The sequence below is a fragment of the Poecilia reticulata genome, linkage group LG9 (genome assembly GCF_000633615.1).
Source record: "Poecilia reticulata strain Guanapo linkage group LG9, Guppy_female_1.0+MT, whole genome shotgun sequence".
Classification (NCBI taxonomy): Eukaryota; Metazoa; Chordata; class Actinopteri; order Cyprinodontiformes; family Poeciliidae; genus Poecilia; species Poecilia reticulata.
In genome coordinates, this window is record NC_024339.1 from 6,273,674 (window position 1) to 6,296,873 (window position 23,200).

General features: G+C 41.1%; 2 protein-coding genes across 2 annotated transcripts in view; one reads left to right on the forward strand and one right to left on the reverse strand.

Annotated features, from left to right (window-relative positions):
- Positions 1-23,200, forward strand: part of galnt9 (polypeptide N-acetylgalactosaminyltransferase 9) — a 1,026,805-nt gene that overhangs the window by 206,505 nt on the left and 797,100 nt on the right. The window lies entirely within an intron of this gene.
- The window catches only part of zdhhc8b (zDHHC palmitoyltransferase 8b), a 72,407-nt gene continuing 49,682 nt past the window's right edge, over positions 476-23,200 (reverse strand). The window contains exons 2-11 of the mRNA XM_008417626.2: positions 14,769-14,890; positions 10,754-10,911; positions 9,406-9,578; positions 9,178-9,280; positions 8,957-9,048; positions 8,036-8,168; positions 6,817-6,922; positions 5,529-5,635; positions 4,391-5,454; positions 476-3,867 (exon numbers count right to left, since the gene is read on the reverse strand). Of these exons, the coding sequence (XP_008415848.1) occupies positions 3,756-3,867; positions 4,391-5,454; positions 5,529-5,635; positions 6,817-6,922; positions 8,036-8,168; positions 8,957-9,048; positions 9,178-9,280; positions 9,406-9,578; positions 10,754-10,911; positions 14,769-14,890 (2,170 nt within the window). The 3' untranslated portion in view covers positions 476-3,755. The remainder of the gene's footprint in view (positions 3,868-4,390; positions 5,455-5,528; positions 5,636-6,816; positions 6,923-8,035; positions 8,169-8,956; positions 9,049-9,177; positions 9,281-9,405; positions 9,579-10,753; positions 10,912-14,768; positions 14,891-23,200) is intronic.

A 23,200-nucleotide genomic window follows, 5' to 3' on the forward strand; every position in this document is an offset into this window, starting at 1 on the left:
GGAGAAAAAAAAAAGGGAAATGGAACCAGCAGCAGATCGACGATGGACACTGAAACGATCACTACGAGCAAGCTGAGGATCCACCCGACTCATCAAAGGTAGGTAAGGTCAAGCAACTGGCGGGTCCAGATGAAGTCTCAAAGTAAGAGCTGGTGCAGGTTTTGACCGTATTTACCATATTTTACTTTATCAGGTATTTATTCAAATACTCGATTGTCTGAATAATCGATAGATTACTAAAATAATTGTTTACAACAGCCTGTGATGCTGTGATGACGAATTCTGGTTGAGGTGTACAGTGATCATGATGCTGTCCAGAAGAGGGCAGTAGAGCTCAATTTGCTCCAATCACCACTAAAGTCTGTCTGACTGTGGTGATTGGAGCATATTGAGCTCTGGCGCCCTCTTCTGGACACAGTTCAAATAAAACATCAGTTCCTCTTGCAGGTGATTATCAAGAATGAATCAGATTCGCTCAGAGTTGGAAATTTTATTCTTTCAGGTCATGGGAATATTTCCTCTTCACAAAAATAGGAACACATATACAGCTATTGTGTATTCTCTATTATACATATATGTCTTTGAAACGAAATGGTTTGTCGTTGTCGACCGTCAGGAATGGGGCCCTGACCTGCAGTGATGTCCATCCTAGGAAAGGAACATTGGCGTAACGGCAGTCACCTTAGGGTGGAATGATGGTTGTTTGCATTCAGAGGCATGGTCAGACAAGGGTTTGATGTCATTACAAACAGGAGTTAAGTAAACAAAACAACCGTTCCGTTTTATTGGTTCACCCAACCATCACATTTGCCAAAATAGCCCTGTTGACCACAGCCTCACAAGAACGTTTTGTTTAAGGCAGGTGGGTGAGACCTTAAAGAGCAACCACATTGGTCAAACTGTTAGTAAAGGTTCAACCTTGGCAAATGACTACCACAGCCTCTGGTTTTTCTGCTTTGAACTTCAGAGAAATTTAAACCAACCAGATGAGAGGAACTGGGGTTTCCTAACTTGCACGTTCGAGTCGCCCCTGTTTTTTTTTTTTTTTGTTTTGCAGTTCAAAAGGTTCACCCAGCCCAAACTGCTCTCCAGAGTCACTTTCTGCTCAATCTGATTGACAGATTGCATTTCATTGTCTCTCAGCAGTGTTTCAGACACACTTAGCTGTGTAGGAAACAATTTCTTCACTAAAAAAGGCAACGGTGGCTTTTCTTGTAACGCAAACAAACCTGACATGTAGCTTGTATTAATTCCTGCCTTTCTCTTTTGAAAAGTCATCAGGATTTTACATCTCAACAGCAAAGAAAAACGTTGATGCGCTGTACCAGACAGCCTCTGCAAATAGTCCGATTACTTCCATTCTACTAAAGCGCAGATGTCACCCGTTTGCTGTGTTCGAGAAGTATGGCCACGTTTGGCATTGATAACTCAAGGCAGCTATAATGACATGCACATTCCTTGACCTGTAATGTTTGACCATAAGGACCATGTGACCGCTCACTAGTCATGTCACTTTAACGTTAATTTCCACAACACAAATCTATCAGTTACGATTTACCATAGACTTATTCTTGCACAGCAACGTAAAACAAGCAATATTTCAGTTTACTCATTGTCCATGATCTGATTCATCTAGTGAATTCATGGCAATGTTATATTTACAGACCTGGACACATTTACTGGCAACTCTGGTAAAGATGTGTTAAAAAATAAGCCTTAAAATAATTTTTTTTTTTTGCTATAGTAGCATAATTTGACAGTAATTTTTTGAGTACATTTATACAGATGAAGAATAAAAACATGTATTAAAGAAAATCATAAAGTGGCATATTTATTGGTACTCCTGTTATTAGTACTTTGCCTTCTACAGAACAACAAAGTTTGCATGTTTTATTTAAAATGTCCTGGTATGTAAGGGGGAAAAAAAATACCAATACAAGTTCCAAAACGCATTCCAGAAGAGAAAAAGGCCCCGTACCATCACAGATGCTGCACCGTATTTTAGTGGGTTTGAGTTGCTATTCCTCGTATTCATTCTTTATTACACACCAAACCTACCTGAGGTATTGCTGGAAAGCTCAATTTTAGTCTCATCTCACTTTCCAGCTATTCCACCAGAAAGACAGCAAATTCCATGTTTTTCTTTTGTGATGTTAGGAACAGAAAAACATTTTTACTTGCATCCCTTCCAAACAACCTGTTTTCAGGGACTTTGTGGCAGCAGGACTCGTCTTTGCGGTAGATCTCATCATAGTGAGCTTTGGAAATATTTTTACCATCTGCCTTGTCACCCTGCTCACTGTAGGGTGGCAAGATAAATATAGGTCCCCATCAAGCCTGGGTCTTTTAATGTCATAAATGTACTCCAAGAAATCAGTGCCGTGTATTAATACTCAGCAGTTCCTAGAAACTTTGATCAGCTTTACAGAGTCTAAATAAAACTTTTCTTTTAAAGTGATTGGTAGGAGTACCACTCATTGTGCCACATGTTTAAAAACTTTTATTTCTTTGAATACATTTTTTACCCCCAACTGAATAAATATACTCAAGTTAAAGGTTACATTTTTCAGAAAAATGAATCCGGTTTAGATTATGCTACTGCAAGCAAAGATGAAATCATTTCATAATTTTTAAGCATATCTACCAGGAGCGCCTCCCTCACTTTAAACATTAAAATTCAACCAAAATGTAGGTAAAAAAAATATGTATCAAACATGGTTTTTAAGAGATTGGGCATGTTAAAGGAAAAAAGAAAACTAAAATTGTATCAAAAAGACACCTTATTTGACACTCATTTTTAAATCACATATATATATTTTCCTTTATTTGATGAAACATGAGTTTTTCTTGGGACTGTGCAAGTCTTAACTTATCTGGAGTCTGTGAGAAATATTGTGATGAGGTATTCTAGGATTTCAGAATGCAAACATACCAGCCCAGCTCTTGTGTTGTAGGGTTGTCTCTGAAAAACAAGGGCACACAGCTCCACGCCGCCCTTTTGTGAAGGTAAAAGAGGGAAAGAAAGCCCTAAATAATCTGCAATAAACATCAAGGGAAAAAAAACACATTCATAATATATGAATTCATGTCAACTAGCATGTCTGCTGGTTGCATTAATTCCTGAGAAAAAATATTTTTAACAAACACAAAGTTATCTTTTCCTTTTTTCAATCAAAAGCAACTGAATTTGGAATGCAACCATCAGACGAGATGAGAAGACTAAAACCTTCTCTTTCCACTCCTGTTACGTATGTTTCCTAAACTTCCTGGCTGACTCTCAAAGCCTTTAAGATGTTCATCACAACACGCCCAAAGACGATGTGAACGGTACGGGAGGAGAAAAAGTAAAGCACCATGAATTCTTGTCACGTAGGACCCGAGCAGCAGTCTTCTTGCCGAGGTCCGGATGTCCAGAGCAGCTGGCTCACGACAGGCTGCCGGACTTCCTGTTCCACCAACCAAGATGGCGAGTCAGAATTATTGACGACAAAAGCCTTCACGCTCACACACACATCATTTCTTGAGGCGTTTTTTTTTTTGTTTTGTTTTTTTTTTTTCCTACTACTGTTCCCCTACTACTGTTCTCCATCAGCACAGATTCATACGGTATTGCTTTGACAGCCTCACACAATGAGTTCCTTTGATTGGACAGTTAAATCATATCACCAGGTAATAACGAGCCCCGATTGGACAAAAGACAATTTCTCCCCTCCACAGCGATGTTGTTGTGAACAAGCTGAGGGTGCTTTCCTCGCTCACACAGATATTTCGTACGTGGTGCCTCCGACGCCTGTCACCTTTTTGACGTTACCGTGGCGACTGGGGCTCAGGTGGCAGTCCATCTGCCCGTTAACTTTCATGGCCTCTCTAAGTGGAAAGAGGAGACAAAAACAAAGACGATTCAACACCAAAAGAAAAACGCTTCAACGCAGAACAAGGAGTGGAAACATGCAGGTTACCTGTTCGGATCTCAAAGAATGAAACAGCATGGATTGTTATTTTGGTGTGTTTCATTGGCGGAGAGAAAAGGAGATGGAAGACAAGTGGTCGAAACGAAGGCATGCACATGAAAACGAAACTGGGACTCAGATCATTTTATTAAACAGACAAATTGAGAAAGTTAAACAAAAGGTGTTTTCTAGAAGGCAATCAAACAGGACATGTGCAAAGTCACACCGACAGAACGAATGAATAAATGGAGAACAGAATGTCATAAACAAGACCAAGATGCTACAAGTTGCCTCAGTTAGGCATAACACATTAGAGGTGATGAACTGCTGGCTGTGATCACCAGAACAAGCAGAGCTTCCAGTGGAAAGTCCAACAGTTCCCACTCGATCGCTACAACGCATGCAGCCCCCTCAGAGGGGGGGAATGTCAGGATTCATACCTCTGGCCCCCTAACCGAGGGGAGTCTGTCCTGTCGTGAGCGCTGATGTAGGAAAATTTCTGGTGGGAGTAGGAGGGGGATCGGGGCATGGCCGGGGATCGGGGCTTGTGGGTGGGGGAGCGATAGGAGCCTTCGTGGCTGGGGGCCCTGCCCTGGCTGCTGTTAGAGCTGCTGTGGTCTGTGTGTAAGGAGGTGGATGAAGTCCTGGGGGCCCGGCCAAGAGTGGTACCAGCGTGACGCAATACGGGGGTTCTTTGGCCGTAGTTTACCAGCCCGACCCCCATCAGATTGTCCCTGGAGCCACCGTACGCTGGCGGTGTCGGGCCTCTAGAGCCGTGCCCACGAGGTCCATCTAGGAAGCCGGCGTTGGCGGGTGGGCCATAACCTGCGTCGAACACGCCAGAGTCCTGGGCGTAGATATGGGTCTGGGAGCGTCCGTGCAGCATCTGCCGCTTCTCCCTCTCCTCCTTCTCCTTCCTCTCCTGGATGGAGGCCATAATGGTTTGGGAGAGGTTATCATAGCGCACCGGAGATGGCTCTCTGTCCCTTAGGTGAGGGGATTGTCTGCCCAACCCTCTGGGAGGCATCACCGGACTGTAAGTTTGAGCAACCTGTTGTCTGTGGATCTCAGATTCCCGGATGTGGCACATTTTGGTGGGCAGGTAGGGTGAATGGAATCCCATGGATGGCATACCCCGGTGGGCCATGCACTCATTGGCACTGGCTGGAGAGATGCTGGGGTTGAGCAGACTGTCATAGGACAGACTGCCGTTACGGTTGGAGAGAGTGTTTGGAGAGAAAACACCCTTGTACGCAGTGGAAGCGACCGTCTGGGGCGGCAGCGCCTGCAGCTGGCCCTTCTCTGGCCGGCGGTGACCTTGCTTCAGGCTGAGTGTACGGGAGTTGGTGGGATCTGCATCCAGCTGGTGAGGTGAGGACTGGAAAGTGCGGTGGAGCGGAGCGTTGGCATACTCGGGCAGATCGAGGTTTGGCTCAGATCGGTAGTCGGATCGTACACCTTCTTCCAAGATGGCTGAGTTTTTTCGACCATCTGGCATAACGATCTGAGAAGCAAAGGAGCCCTCATAAACCTTGAAATAATAGTGCAGAGCCAAAAAAAGGAAAGATCTCTACTTACCTTCTCTCCAGCAGTGTGGTAGTGGACTTTTGGCATTGTGCCAAAGGATGGCTTGAATCTGTACATCGCTGGAGTGGAAGGGTGGGTTTTTCCAGAAAGAGAGCTTTCTATATAAACAAAACATACAAAAAAAACCCTTAGTAGTTGTTTTTTGCTTTTCTTTTTTATACAAGTGACATTCTCTGTGCTCTAATAATGAATAAAAAGAAGCATAAAAGGTAATAGAAAACAAGTGTGCTTACACGACAATTTGAAATAGTTGACAGTACTGTTGGTGTACCCCAAGGTTCTACACCGGGTACTCTGCTTTTTATTTCATTGAAATTTTACAGGCAATGCAGTAAGGATAAGCTTTCAACTGCAATGATTAAGATTTGACTGGTTCTGAAGTTCATTCTTGCATGTCATGTTGACAACTATCAAAGTATGGTATTCTAATGGTTTTAAAATAAACATCCAGACCCAGATGTTATAGTAGCGGGAAAAAAGATTGCTAGGATTGTTGGTAGTCCGCTGTTAACGCTGGATTCCCAACGCTGTTTTAACACAAAGGAAGATGAGTATATTTTCAGCTATTTTATTAGTGTTTAAATTTTTGCATGTTTTGTCCTCTCCCCCACTGAATTATATTCTGTCAGCAAAGTCAAAATTTGTCCATGAGAGCTGTAGCCAGCAGGGACTGTAGAATCACCCCTTTAATGAAAAATTAACAAAATGATTAGACCTTTTTCAACAGACACGCTTCAGAAACACCTGCAGCACTTTAAAGCACCACCAGATGGCAGTAGTGCTCTGTAGCTAATCAAAACGTGTTCCCTCCCTGACATAATGCAGCACAACACTGTGGATCTTCAGTAGCTAACCTGCTGTTTACGTTGCTTTATCCTTCTCTGACACTTCATGCTGATGAATGGGACTCTACCTACTCAGTAGCATTCACACCGATTTATGCAACCATTTTAGCTAAAGAAATCATTTTTGGACAACCCACAAAAGAAAGGGCAGTGATTCACTTCATTTCTTTCCATTTTTTTTCCGACAAATTTGCTGCTGATTCACTGTGCAGAGCTGGTCTCTTCAAAACAGATCAAGCCAGTTCCTTGGCTCAGACACTAAAACAAACAAAGATTGTTGGAACAAATATGAACTATCCAGAGCCAACTCCAAGAACTAGGACACTTGTGATCTACGGATGGAATTTGGGAAAGTTGTCTTTTGGTGCAACCCTACCAGAAAAGACGAACCAGGATCGGATCACGAGTAGTAGAAGTGCAAAGGAGTGTCGTACCTTCGCTGGACGTCAGCTGGCCTTTCAGCTGGTTGTACCTGTCAGCTTTGGGGGGCAGCGGCGGCTGGGTTTCTTTGCCGTCCAGGCCGTCGATGCTGCTTTTGGACTACGAGGAGGAGAGGGAGAGTTAAAGGCATCCAGAACAGGTGGGGGGGATTGGCACGTATAACTGAGAGGACCATCTGTTGTTGCTAAGGATGCACTAATAATGCAACTACCACAGACGGCTGCATGAAGCAATAACTCAAATGCATTCTTTTTTAAGTGGAAACTAATAAAGCATAAAAACATTTAGTTAATCAACCTTTATGCCTGCGTAGCTCTGTTAGGAGTGAAATCTACAGGGGTTACTGCTAGCCGCCAATGGAGGATCGAGCTGTTTGCCAGTCAGAGATGATAAGAGATGATTTGTGATTTAAAACAAAAATAACTATTTTATTAAATGAGTTACAACAACATTTAATTTCTCTTTTTGATCAGTAAACTATTTTTGAATTTAAATGTGAATATTTAAACCCGAGTGATGCATCAGTCTGTCAACATGATAGCCTATTAGCAGTCCGTTAGCAGCAGCCTGGTAAACGGTGGTTTGGTTCCTCTATGAATTACTGCTCCTCCTTAGGGAGCTAGCCATGTTTGGATGGAGCAGTTTGTGGGTGTTACATGACAACATTTTAGAAAAAGTTCAAGGCGTACAAATATTTTTGCAAATCCCATAAAGCTGTAGAAAAAATTGTATTTATGTATTTGTGTTATGAAACGACTTAAAAGCGGTGACATTTAAACAGATTCTCGGAACATGTTGTCTTTAAGAGCTCCTTTAATTGGCATCATTATGTGTCAGTAAATCTCCCTCCATGCTGTCGACCAACAAAAGCAAGATGTCTGACTGAGATACAAAACCATAAATTCAAAACGTTTGCCCCTTTTCTTTTCTTTTTTACTGTAACCACGCACTGAATCCAGACAAACAGAACAAAATTTCTGAGTCATTACTAATCAGATTCTTTGTCTCCTGTCTGAGTCACTTGTTTTTGAAGTCGAAGAGTCTAATGATGTCCTGAGGCAGCCACGTGGAAATGCTCTGATATAAAGGACTTGACTATTGTCTAAAAATGGGGAAGTATGGCAACGACGGAGGATGTGGAGTTAATAACTCAGTGATGGGATGACGAGGGTTTTGGAGGGGGGAGTTCAGTGGTAACTGCAAGCTGCTCACCTTGGAGTTCGTTATCGTGCTGTGCATGCCGTTGTCGCTGACCTTGATGGTGATCTGCCGGTCAGAGAGGTCCGGTCGGATAAACGGGGGCTGGATTTTGACGTGGGGCCTCTTCCTGGGGTCGAACACGTACCTGTACAAAATGGCGGCACGTGAACACAAAAAAAGCTCTTCATTCAGGACTCAGCTTTTCTGACATGTGCTGAGCTTTAGACACAACAAGCTCAAACGCAGTATGAATGCTACCGGTTGTACTGGAATTGTCGGTATCAAATACAAGCAAATACAAATACAAGATTACTAAATCATCATCCCTGACTGGCTACCAGATTTGTAAAAAAAAAAAAAAAAAAAGGAAGAAAAGAAAAGAAAAAAGTGTTTCCTGTACATATCAGACTAAACCTGATTTGAACCAGCGTTTGTGTAAATCCAAAAATTTCCAAGCAACATTTAAACAGCAGCTACAGATAACGGAGGGCATCTTAAGTGGATTTCAAATATCTGCTCACTTTAAGGACCTTCTGTTGGACGACAAATCATGCTAACTGCCTCTGCTTCCCTTTGGCCGTTTCTGTGCAGAGTGAGTGAAATCTCTCAGCCATCTGCCTTTCACCCCACAGGGTTCTGCTGGCTGCCGTCAGACAGAACCACATACATGCAGGACACCGCTGCAACCGGCTCAGTCCATGCACAGCCTGTATTTGTCACTGCAGTGACTGGGTGGGGCTGATCAGTCTGTGCAAACAGCATGGATGTCATGAGCTTTTCATCAGCCACAGCACATGCACGCATCTGGATTCGTGTGCTGACTCATGCTGCACACGGGTGTCCATGGGGAAGAGGGAAAAAAAGTTAAAATGCATGGACGTGTGTGTGTGTGTGTGTGTGTGTACGCTCACACGTTGGAGCATAGCATGTTACCTGGGCGCCAGCGGACTGCATAAGACGTACTCCACGTTGCCACAGCAACCCTTGGTGAATGGATTTACTCCCCCACGAAACTTGCCCGTCACCTGAGGAGGCACAATGCGTCATAAGGTCGCACAAAACACGCACGCGAATATTTACAGACGGAGGAGAACGATCAGAAGAACGAGCGTGTGTGGATTTCATTAAAAGGGCCGTTCATCAGCGCCCCTCACCTGTTCATTAGTCGCTCGACCCCGAGCTACGAGCACCATGTGGAAGCCCGTGAGGCCCATAACCGGGATGAAGAACAGCCCCGCTATGCACATCACCACCATGCTGGTGCGCACAAGTCAAGGCGAAACGTAGAAATTCTGCTCAGCGGCCGTTATCGATTTATATAGGAGGGGATTTTTTTAAAACTCTATATACTACAGTTTATCACTGCGGCAGTAAAAGGATACGTGACAGTGGTGTGAAGTCCTCCCAGCTTTTCTCTGTGGTGGAGGACAAATATGAGGCCGAAGGAGAAGACTCCCACCATGTGAACGCTCAACGACAGCAAGAAGAGGAAGAAGTAACGGTAGTTCCTCCGACCGATGCAGTTATTCACCCAGGGACAGTGATGGTCGAAATCCTGAGAAGAGCAGAGGAAGATACTGTAAGACGCTTGTAGAAATACACACAAAATATGCGACTCAAGTCAAAAGGCAACTCTGCCAAAATACTATTGAAATTTATGTAACTTCATAATCTTAAAGGAGCAGTAGGTTGTATTTTTCATGCATATAGTGTCATTTTATAGATCAGTCAAGGAACTATTTTACCTCCAATTGTTCTAAAAATTCAGTGTATTTTGAACATGTTTCTTTAAAACTCCGACTTCAGGAAGTCATCAAAGCGTCGCTCCTCTGTTAACCCTTTAAAGTTTTTACCAGCGTTTCACTGAGAAGTAGCTTCTATAATGAGCTCAGCAAATGCTCAGTTCCACCATTTGTTTGCTAATTACTGATGGCTAGTCTGAAGGACTGAGTGAGGGAATCATGAGGTAGGGCTGCTCTGTGAGGTGCTTGGAAACCGTAGCTTGGAGGAGGAGCTTGGTCCTTTAAGGTGGAGCTAGGTCCACCTAGGTGTTTTGCACAGCTGAATGGTTGCCAAGGGAGACGAAAGGATTTCTCAAACATGCATGAAAGAATCGAGGCAATGCTCCAGGTATGTTTTTGGTGAGAGAATAACTTGTCGTGACATAATACTTCCCCTTTAACAGATAAAAGAAAAGCCTCTCAAATCAAACAATTTAGCCATTTACTTCAATGTGAGACAGTGAGGAAAAATTATGTGTCAATCTATATAGTGTAAGTAAACATGTGGCTGGGACATTCTTTTGGCAAATATTCAAACATTTCTCTGAATTTAATGATTAGAAATTCCATCTACCAAACCCAAAAGAATGTGTGACGTTCTGATACGCTGAGTAGATGTGGATATCTCTCTGAATTTATTTATTTGGTGCAACAGCAAGATAGGATTTTAAAAGCAGATGCTGATAGCACCGTTATGTGGATGAAATGGCCAAGAGCTTCTATTCATGCCGGCAGCTATGGTCACTTACAGCTGCTCTCTTGCCAATTTCTTTGTGTTCTTGCAAGATAAACCAATCTCCAAACACGTTTTAGGTGAAAACAAGCGTTATGTTTCACAGGGCTGCTGAATCAGTCGTTTCTGATATTTGTGATACAAATGCTATTATTAGTCTAACTTCCAGTCTAACCTTGGCACACGTTTAGGCTGCACGTGTCCCCGCATACACACCTCCACACAGTTGTCGCAGACGCTGCAGTGTGAGCAGCGGGGCGGCCTGTAGAAGTGGCAGGTGGCGCACCACTTCATCCGGACCTGAATGCCTTTGATCTCCACGTTTTTGTAAAGCGGCGCCCGGAAATCGTCGTCCTTGTCCTCATCCTCGTCAGCTACGAGACACACACAAACACACACACACACACACACGCTATCAAGCGTTATCAAGAGTGTAGAGATGCCTGTGACGGATCAGGAGGAAAATCATTTAGCTCACTCATGTGTGACGAATGCAGACGTACGGAAAGACGCACGGTTTTGATTTATGATTCCATCTGACGGGGACAACGGGGAAGCACCTTAAATAAAGCTCGTCCCTGCTGTCGGCTGCCTCCGGCGAGCGCAAACACACCGAGAGAAGCGAACGTTTCTGTGGACGTGACCTATTCAGTCTGCTGCGAACATTAACACAGATTAATGGGAATGTTGTGACTCATGTACAAGAGTGAATAACTTGGCTTTATTTTTCTGCGTGCGAGTTCTCCACGAATTCGTTTCACTCTTTGCTGAGAATGGTAACTAAAACCTTCAATCGTTTTTTTATTGCATTTTTTTTTTTTTTTTGGTTCCGTTTATGTAAAACCTAACCTTGTGACTGAAAGCACAAAGTGTTTATTTTCTAGCTGCAGTAGAAAATAGGAAAAAAAAAAGTCTTTCACCTGATCAAAGGGTACATTCAACTGGAGCCTGAACTTGAGAAAATAATTTCACAGTACAAGGTTGGACAGTACAAGCTCTCCCCGCAGTTAAAAACTGCGGGGAGAGCTAGGTAGATTCTGTGGCAAAAAGCGGACCAAGGCAAGTAAAATAAAAGCGAGAGAGAGAGAGAGAGGGGAGGAGAGGGGAGGGGGGGAGCGAAACAAAAGCAGAGCACTGAAATAAGCAGCTCCACAGAAAGAGATTAGCTGTGTTATAATGGCTCTCAAGTCGATTTAAATAGATTTTAACAGGGAGAGAGCATCTTCTCTCTCTGCTTCTCTTCTACAAATTTTAATGCAAATAGGCAAAAATAATGGCCCATTTACATTTACAAAGACTTTACAGCGTTTTTTCAGTCAAACACAATGGAGTTTGCATGTTCTCCCTGTGCATGCGCGAGTTTCTCCAGGTACTCCGGTTTCCTCCCACAGTCCAAAAACATGACTGTCAGGTTAATTGGCCTGTCTAAATTGCCCCTAGGTGTGAGTGTGTGTGTGCATGGTTGTGTGTTCTGTGTGTCTCTGTGTTGCCCTGTGACAGACTGGCGACCTGTCCAGGGTGACCCCGCCTCTCGCCCGGAATGTTAGCTGGATATGGGCACCAGCAACCCTCCCGACCCCACTGAGGGACAAGGGTGTAAAGAAGATGGATGGATGGACAATATTTGGGGTTTCATAGTGCTTCGTTTTTTCCACCTTATTATGCAAAATGTGTTTATTTGTATAACTAAATTTTAAATATCATGAGTAACTGTCTTAATTTATCTAAACTGCATTTGCATACATGTAAAGTCTGAGCCTAACAACTACGAATTAGGTTCAGTGTATGGTTTAGGTTGTGCGTTTTTGAGGATTTTTAAGCAGCAGCCGATGAAATATTGCTCATGTGAATTTCAGCTGAAGCAGCAGCTTCAGTTGATTATCTCTGGAAAACATGAGTCAACTGACATGAAATGAGGTAAATTCATCCTCTTAAAAGATGACAAACCTATTAGCAACAAATAGCATCCTGTATGTATAAATGCTGTAATTTCCCTCTTTATCGCTTGTGTTGCACATTTGTTTGCTGTAGTTGGCTAGCAACTAGCTAGCCAACTACTGAGTAGCTAGTCAGTAAGCAGCTAGCTAGCCAACTAGCTAGCTCCTTACTGACAGAGCCTTTCCTATTTATTCGTAGCTCAGGGAGTTTATTAACAGTATCATTCATATTCCAATTATTCTGTCTCATTATTAAGCTTGTTATGTTGTTTAATTTTTATTTCATGTAGAAATTGTTTCTTCCCTAAGGTCTATGTTGGTTTTATTAGAAACTGCTTTGATAACAGAGAAGCTAAAAACACAAAATAGATTTCTGTTTTAAAAGTTAATTTTAGTAAAGAGTTAATTAATTCTTTCAGCTGATTCCCCTTCACAAACCTGAACCCTCATTTTGTACCCAACTGTTTGTTTTGTCTCCCAAATGCCAAGTAAAATGTAGTTTGAATGTATATTATTTGATGGAAACTTCATATTACACCTTATCTCAAATTAATGCGGGTCTGATTCTGGTGTGGGCCAGATGACTCACATCCAGAAACATTGATCTAACTAAAATAAGCAACTTCCTGTTAGTTTATTTACTGGATACAACTACACTTCCCAACACAGGAGCAAACTGCAAACAAATTATAGGGAAAAAAAAATCTAAATCACGGATTATCAAAGAAGGTACAAAATATCCCTCAGTGTATGAAATGATGCGTGGCTGGTAGTACATCTCCTGCGGGAGACAATTAAAAAAAAAAAGTCAGATTAAAATATATATTTTAATCTTTGCCAGGGCTTTTTGAGTAAAACACTAAATATTTCTGCTGTAACAGATGTACAACGAGCAGATATTTACTAGTTAATCAGCTATGCTGTAGCTAGGTAGCCTGCAGTTAGCTGTTTTAAAGACATGTGACTCATTGCTCATAACTCTGGCCTCGAGACAGTGTTACACTTTCACCAAAATGATTCACCGTTTTTCAGAAGGGGAAAAATGTAGAAACAGATGGATTTATCCGTCTTGTAAGCCAGACCTGCAGCTCACCAGCAGTAGGTGGGAATGAGGGAGCATGACGGTAAACTACGTGCTCTGCTCAGCGGAAGAATGAACAATCTTTTCTCTGGTGTCTGATTGAAAACATTAAAACAACAAGAATGGAAGCAGGGAACATTTGAGCTTTTTTGAAGCTGTGACTTTTCAAAACCTCGCTTTACCTTGATACCTATAACTGGCCAATGCTTAAGTAAAGCAGAGTTTTTACTTGAGCTTTATTTTAGGAGATATTCTGTATAAACATTTGCAAACGCTCTCTTGCCATTTACTGCCTGGTAACTTTGCCGTTTTTGCTGGGAGGATGCTGTGAGTGTAGCAGAGACATAAGGTTTTAAAAAAAAATAAAAAATAAAAAATGGATTGAATTCATACACAGATCTGAGGAAAGTTGTTGCTTTAACAACTGTTAATAAACATCTTTATATATACAATTTTATATGTCATTGCAACTTTACTTGAAACATTATCTTGAATTAAGTAGAAATACTTTTTCTTAATCACCACAGGGTGTAATAGAAACAGGCTATTACACCTGTTTCTATTACAGGTGTAATAGAAACAGGTGGCTGACTTTTCAGAAAAGGCTGACTTTTCTCATTTCTCAATTTAAATCAGAAAAGTCAGCCTTCATCTGAATGATTAACAAGAGTCGAAATAAATCTTTTCACACTGAAGCTATTTAAAGTGTCCTGGAAACCATTTTCAATCCAAAAGATGCTTTTCCCCCCAAAGGCAATAAAAATGCACAAAAAATAAAAAAGTTGAACATTTGGAAGACGCTCATGCTATCAAGCTTTCACACACACTTTGACAATGTAGACTAGATTTTTTTTTTGTTGAGAGTTTTACGTGCTAGCGTTTTAATTATTATGATTTAATTTGGGCTGCCAACAGAATGTGACAGGAAGAGACGGGAACAGCCTTTACAACCTGCTGATTATTCCCCCTTTGTGAAGAGGAAAATGATAACCTCCCCCTGAGAGGTCCTTATCATTTCTGAGCACATTGCCGTGATACACCGTGTACCGCGGCTCAGCGCTTTGATAAATGTGGCCCCCGATAAACTTTTCTCCTCAAGGACTAGCGGGGATGGAAACGCTCGTTTTCATCTGCAGCAGTGCAGGTGGCTATCGGAGATTTGAATGATGAATGTGGGAGGAAGTCAGGTCAGGTGTGTGAGTTAAGCACAAACCTCGGGGGTAAATACCAGGGTCCATGAAGGTTGCCATGCTGAAGTTGGCCAAGACGAAGAGGAAGACCAGGCCATTGTAGAGGGGCACAGCGGGAGAGATTACCTTCATCAACCAGGGACACCTGAAAACAAATAAAAACGACACTGTTGAACAAGAAGGCCCATAAATGTAAACGCTTTGAATTCAACATGTATTTAAATCTCAACGGGATTCGTGTGTATCATCTCTTTTACATTGATTCATGTGAATTAACATTCTTTAGCCAGGCTAAAGAAAAAAAAATATGTTGTAACCACCAGATTTTGTCAAAAGTTACATTTTTTGCACACAGTTTTATTAATGTCAAACTTGTAAAAAATATATTTTTTAAAACCCCACAAATGACATAATTTATTTCAGTTTGCTTATTGCTAACTCACAACAAATGTTATTTTAATGTACTCTGTGAGATGCACAAAGTACAAATCTAATTCAGTTCCATACTCCAGTTTACTTCTTATTATGGTAGAGAGGCATCATACATATAAATTACAAGGGAAGCATGCAACAGAATCGTTCTCTTCTGAAATCAATAACAAAACTTGGTAAATAGTAACAGCAAACTATTATCAGTAGTCATGTTTAGCCACGGTTGAGAGATTAACAAATCCTCCTGTAACTGTGCCATCCAAACTTCACACTGTGAGGACTTGCAATGAATTTGTCATCTTCTTTACTGAGAACATTCTGGTTTTGTACAGTCCGGTACCAAGTCTGGCGTCAATGCTGGTCTCAATCAATATACCAACCTAGAGAAAAATACCCAGTTCTACAAACCCGTTGATATGAAAATATGTCGTATCAACCTTCCAGACCACTCTGGTCTTCTGGTTCTGGTTCTGCTTCTGCATCCCCAGAGTCAGAACCAAACATGGAGAAGCAGCATTCAGCTTTTATGTTCTTTTAATCTAGAACAAACTTCCAGAAAGCTGCAAAAGTGCTGGAACGCTGAGTTCCTTTAAATCAAGGCTAAAAACCCTTTTGTTTAGCAGTACCTTTGATCAATAATAACTGAAACATCATTAATTGCAATCTTTATTGCAACCTTTAATTTAGTTCCTTTATTTTACCAGTGTTATGTAATGTTCTTGGCTTTTTTTAAAAATTGTTTTATGATTTCATCATGCTAAGCATTTTGAATCGTATTGTTGCTCAACTCGTCTTGCCTTCCCTAGTCATAATGCAACACTGTCAGGGTCGGCTTACTATCCCCGTTGGTAAAATGAAAAATCTTAAGTTAAATCCACCCAACTGCATTGTGTCAGACTCTGCATCTTGTGGCCTCAGCGAACGATAAATTGCATTGAGTTGTTGACTTTACAGCAATTGCTCTTAATGAGCAAACGAATATCACCTGAAATCAAATAATAACACAACCGGTGCCAAATGTGCTCCTGTCGGTAAAGTTAAATATTTGTGCTGTCATTCTAGACATATTAAACTAGACTAAAGCCAGACGCTCATAAAGACGTTGGTGTCGATAAAGGAAAAAGGGGCAGTATTCCACAAACAGACCCTTCTGCTTATTCTGCCATACATTTCAACACAATGACTCCAACCCTTATAGCACAAATCTTTGCCATGAGCTGAACCCTTTGAACATGCCACTCGAGGCAATTCTGACATCAAAAAAAGTGCATTTTCTGGTACTTGAGCCTTGAGTTTCATCTTCAACCCATAACTCCTCTTCTGCCCCAACAGTCCTCTTCTGCTCCGTTGAATTATTCAGAGCTGTGGCTCCAGAAAAGCCGCTAAAGCAGAATATAGAGAGCTGCTAAGAAGAGCCGACCTCTCTCTTGTCATCAACTGTGTGGCACCTGGTGGGAGGTTTCATTTGGCCGTATCACTGGCAGCAGTCACGGCTGACCTCCCTCAGGTGTCTCAGGACTGTTAATTTTCTTCCTGTCGCTGTTTGTGAGTTATCATACCCGAGACAGCTGGCAGTCACTGCGGCGTAGCTGTTATGAGCATAATCTAAGGTAGCTTAATTGCATATCTAAGATAACAAACAAAACTCTCTGAAGAGTACACACAGATGAAGCCTGTGGTTCATTAATGCCACAGCCCTGCTGACCGCACGTTTAATATGCTACAAAGACAAAAAAGTAAACTCTGCACTTATTTGGTTACACGCAAGTTGCCACAACGCATATGGCAGGAAAACTGATTACAACATAGTCTTACAATGTAGGCTGTTTTTAGTTGGCTGTTCTAAAAGACAATTCTGATTTATCCAAAACTAGTATTTACAGATCAAAAGTTTAAAAAAACTAGGGACTGAAAATCAGACAAAAAAATTCAGATGGATCTCTGCATAAAGGAGTTGTAAGACCTGTTGGTCATAAGGTTGTAAAAAAATTGAGAATTGTTTCTACATCCCATTATAAACATCGGTAACACTTTATTTGACAGGGTGTCAAATAAAGTGTTAGGACAGAGTCATGTTTAGGACATGACTCTGTCCTAAACATGACATGACACCTGTCATGAAGATGAAGGAGTTTTCATGAAGGTTTAAAACCATTGTCACGACGTGTCATTATGAATCCATTTATTAGAGCCTTTTGAGCTGATGTGAAATTTATCCCCTGCCCCCGCACACACACACATGCAGTTTACATCAATTGTTGTCAAATTATGGCACACCCATGCTCCTGCTGGTGGCGCTTACGCTAGTCCACAAAATGGCGACAGTGAAAATTGGGAGAAAACCCCAGTCAGTTGGTTGTTCAACAATTATACATTTTTTTTCCCGGTTGAGCATTCATTATTCAATAAATGTATATGATCACAATGTAATGCTTTGACCTTTTTGATTTCTGCATCTAAAAATAAACCAAAGTATGACGAAAACTACTTTAGCAAAAAAAATACTAAACTGAAACCAAACAATAATTATATAATACTAAAAACCAGCAAACACACTCTTCAAAACTAATTAAAACTTGTCGAATTAGATAAAACAAAAAGTTACGACAAAAAACTAAACTATAACAAAATAAAACAACTTTCTTTTTAACCCCGGTTGAATTTAGTCTATTCTGCATTCACTGAAATAAATGACAGCAGCAAGTAAGATTTAGGCTGCCTCTAAAATCAACTCGTGATTGAGACTCTTACGTCTCATTTAAGTCAGTCAAAGAGAATCGGCAAAAACACGAAACCACCCGACTCCTGGGCTGGAGTGTTTCAAAAGTCATCGTTACGTGCTCGCTCTCTCTAAACATGGCTTCAGTGACTCGTTTTGGGACAGATATCGCATTTACTTTCACAAGAAGCGAGATCAAAGCGGCTCTCTGTGGAGTTGCCTTCACTCGGCGGGCTCTCGTCATCGCAGCTTTGGCAACAAAGCAAGGCTCGTACAAATCGTTCAAAGCGTCTTCACAGAAACGCAACAGCAAACGGTCCCAACAACTTACAGAAACGATGTATTTACCTTCCAAAGGTTCATGTATTTTTACCCACAGTGGGAAGCTGCTGCAAAAAAATAAATAAATAAAAAAATGGAGTGCAGTTAATGGCTGCCAGTTCAGTCGCCTGGAAGTTGACAGTGTGGGTGGAAATGTCTAATTAAGGACACTCACTCCCTGGTTAATAGCGTAGGAGTAACAAGTAAATACTGAGTTCTTATAAACATTGTTTACTAGTCTATTTTACTCTGTGATAATTAAACAGAGGGAGAAAACCAATCAGCTATCCAATTTGCGGGCAGTCATTCATTAAGTAGCGCTCACTGCCAAAAGTGCAGGAATGTAACAACTTTGACCGAGTTGGGCTGTGTATTCTTGATGACAATCGAAATGCCCAAAGACAGAAAATGGAGATCTGAGCGAGCAGGCGCCCCTTCCAACCAATCAGCATCTAAAAGTGCCGGTGTGCAGCCTCTGAACATCAAACACAAAGTCACAACAGAGGCACGAAAACAGCCTTCAAAAGAATAGGAGGTGACAATATTCATTCCATCACATGACTGCGACCGAGAGGAAATCTAAAAACATGGTAGCAGCAGGTTGACGTAGCACTGTTATATTACTTCTGATTTGTTCTTTTTGTAGACTTTAGTTATTTTTTTTATATTTGTATGAGGCATGCCATGTCTGGATAATTACTCCCTCTGGTTTCGGATGCTCTGCAGCTTGGAGAATGTCTTCTCTTACTCTTTTTTTTAACCTTTGGACCGTTGTTATGATGTGTAACTGTGGCAACGAGGTGTTTTTAGAACTAGGACCAGCTGGTTAGCTTGAATAATACCTGAACTACGACCCCAAATCCCAGAAAAGTTGGAAACGAGGCTTCAGCATCTCTAACCATCCGGCCAGACAGATTTAAAGAGGAGCGGCAAAAGCAAATGAGCTGGATTAGCAGTTCTACCAACAACTGATGGTATCATCCAGGACAAGTTGCTGTAAAAATATTGCTAGCGTGACATAAGAGTCATGAGACTGTCAAATAGCAACAGTCTTCAGTCAGGAGCCTCTTCAGATTTGTTGAAACGTTGACTGCTACAGGAGATCCATCCTGCCCAGTGCGTCACCATCCACTACTCTTTGAAGAAATGTGAATAATGTGAGTTTTGACAACATTTCATTTCCCTTTTTGGGGATAAAGTATTTTTGAAATGAATTGAATTACTTATACTCAAAAACAGACTTTAGTGCAAACAGATCTGCTTTTGTCAAAAAATGGTGCGGAGGCTAACGGCCTGTCTTTGGTACACCAAATAGCTAAATGACTGACAGCAAAGTTGTTCTTTTTTTAATCATTTTGAGCTTCAGCTTTATGGAACATTCTGGTTTGGGTCTTTTGTCAGTGCCAATGATAAAGTAAAATCTACATTCTGGAGGGAATACACACAAAGACTGATATTGACTGTTGGTTATGCTAACCAGGCTAATCGCTAGTGTAACAGGCTAACGTCCTTTCAGAACTTCAGGCCATTTCTCGGGCGAGACTGAAAATAAGCTGTTAATGTCGGATCAGTGAATCCCAGTAGTACAACTTTTGATTTTTAAAACCGTAGAAAATAGCATATTATGATACAAACGCTAAAATAACATGGAAGACCCACAGTTACCCGACCCTTACGCAGAGTTAGCTGTTAACCTCTGTTACCAACCTTACAGGAGTCAGAAAAAACAATCATCTTACGTTCATGAGTTCAACACCAAAATCACTAAAGCAGACAGCTTAAGCGAAAACCGCAAAACTCACACAGGTGACATAATTTCAGAGACATGACCAAAAGGTCCTAAAAGAGTTAAACATATGCTTTGGCAAACTTTTCACTTTAAAAATCATTCGCAATGTTCTTTTTTCCCTGTTGACTTCAAGTCATATAACATTAATATAAAAGAAAACAATTTCTGTGACTCATTGACAAACAAACCTGTATGCTATTAAAATAATTAACATTTTATAGATGTTTCCTTAAGGAAAAAGTGTTTTAGAGCCAAATGTGGATTAGAGCCAAATGCTGAACCTGATAGGCACCTGTACCATCGAGCAATGCCACCAGGCCATTGGGAACAATTACAGTAATGTATTCAGCTCCCGATGAGCCATTCTATTGATTAGTTCATTAAGTCTAAACCCAGAAAGCATCGCAGGGGAGGCCTGTTCTCACACAGGTCTCCCGCTGACACTCACTGATCCAGAATCTGTTGCTAGGTCAGATCAGTTCGATCGTCAGAAAGGAGATTTTAATTATGACCAGGGTCTTTAGGGAAATCACAAAAAAAAAAAGATTTATAGACGTCAACTCCAAGGCCTAAGTGGAAGTATTTTTCATATTTACATCAGCGTCCTCATGAGTCCTTCACAGATTTTATCTACATTGGTCTCCGATGGACGTTTTTCCCCCCTTTCAAAAATCATCCCCACTCTCCAATTACGATACGGAAATGTCAGCATCGCTTATTCCATACTATCTCGGGACGTGCCGCTCTCCTGAAGCTCTGCGTCCCAGCACACAGTATTCAGTATTTCTCACATACATACATACATATAAACACACACACTCCCCCACACACGCACACACACACACTAGCGCAGAGACTGTTGTCAGAGGCGATAGAGGGGATGTTTTCTGATGGTGTGGAGCCGAGCAGTTCCAGGAAGGTCAGGCGAGGAGCAGACCTTTACAGCCTGAGAAGGCAAAATGAAATTCAGCTCCCAGTGTCATTCATAAAGGATATGTTTTTCCTGGACACCACAAAAGGTGGAGCGGATTTCAGAGTGAGCTCTAAACACAGAACATGTAACTGGATAACATTAAAAAAAGGTAAATAATGTCTTTATAGAGTTTTACTCTGAACTTTAGTCTTACTCACATGATGGGATGTTTACAGATACTTGTCCCAGCGTTTGAACCATTTCTTTTCTAGGGGTGTTCCAATACAACTTTTTCACTTCCGATATGATACAGATATCGCAGCTTTGTATACTGGCCGATACTAATACTGACCCGATACGATATCAGCACTAATCATTCGTGCTTGTATTACTTATTTTGTAGTGTGGAACATTTGAATAGGCTTCATCAAACATAGAATAACCATACAACAACAGGTATGAGAACTAATCCATGTATTCTGGGCATATATGTGGTCATCTGCCTTGGAGGTAAATTTTCCATAAATAATTCATGCATCATTAGCTATTTATAGTCTGTTGTGTTATTCCAAAGCAGGTTTTGTTGCATCTTTGAGAAGCAGAAGGTGATGAAAAGTTCATCTCTGTGGCCTAAGAAGGCAGCAAACAAAAAAAGTCTACACTGTCAAGCACGACAGCTACCAATGGGGACAAACCAAACACCTTGTCTTCTGAAAAAAAGTTTTACACCTAAATACCTGAACTAAAGAGGGCAAGAAAAACTGTCTGGATATGTCGAGGTATGAACTATCAGGTAAGTTTTAACAACTGAGCTGTTAAAAATTGGGCAGTCCAACAGGATATTTATCGCAGCCACAATGACTCCAGATGAACACCTAGACTGGTTTTGGAATGGCTAAAGCAAGATTACATCAATTCCTGGAGTGGCCTCAAACCAAACCCCGTTAAAAATGTGTGTTTGGAATCTGGGCCGACTCCATCAAACCAACCAATTTAACCGAGCTCTTTTGTTTCTGTTCAGTCAGAACTTTACTGCCAGCTGGCTGATGTCGACCCAAGTCGAGGTCCAACTTAAGGAGAAAATTAAGGAATAAAACAGGATATTAATGTAACACAAAAGATCCTTTGACTCATTTTTTAGCCCTGCAGGAGAATCATTGTTATTTTATATTAATAGTTTTTGGCATTGTTTTCTTTTTGAGTTTGATTTACTGACCAAGGCTGACTCTCACACACCAAGAAACCTGAGAAGCTGACGGGCGCAAGCTCATCTCCATGTGCATTTTTTGCTCACAGTCATTTGCATTTTAATAATAAGGAGGGCACATGAAAAGCAATGAAGTACTCTGCCCCCAAAGTCTGCCTTCACATATATTTACATATTTATCGACCCGCTGCCTGGTGAAGAAAACGTATTTTTCTGTTCCAGAAAAGCAGCTCGCACTCTTAACTTTAAAACAGGCGAGACGTTCGCTGCAAATTTCATTCGCAGTTAGTAATTTACCACCAGAGAGGATTATGTCGAGTCTTTTTGGGCCGTTGCCATGTATTTAAACTGACAAAATATAAGGGGTCATTAATAATTTGGTATATTGGTTTTTTTCATCAATATTATCTGGAACATTTTTTTCTCCCTGAATCTTTGATTTTACCAGATCCTTCAGTTGCCTGTGTTTATTTTATTTCCTGCAAGATTTTCACAACTTTGAACACAAGTAAGTATTAAAATACACGTAATACTGCCAGCCAGTTTATTAAATCCCAGCTTTAACAGTGGGAATATATGAAATTGTTTGCAAATACAATAATTAAACTCCTTTGAGTATGGCTGCTGTGATCTGGGGAAAAGAATTGCAGCACACTTAAATAAATCCAGAATGTGAGTCAAAAAAGAAGTCAAAATCAAAAACTATTGATTCAAACTCTGTGGAAATATGCAACTTCACTAAATTGCTCCATCTGGATATTTTATTGAGATAATTGGTGTTAGAAAACAACAACAAAAATCTGGGGGGGAAAAAATTCCCGCGATTTTCAGCAGCAGAACTAAAAACTAAAATCCTGTCACAGCAATTACACTGAATGTCTTACATAAAGTCACACAAAGCTCCAGGGAAAGGTAAAACTTTGACAAAGTTTTGGTGAGTTTCACCTTGTTTAGTCGATTGGCGTAGAAAAGAGAGTGTTCTGGTCGGGATTACAACCTGGGATTTTAGCAAAAAATACTCTGTGAAAATTAAATTCATTTCAAAGACTGAAGAAGTTTAGAATATTTATTTAT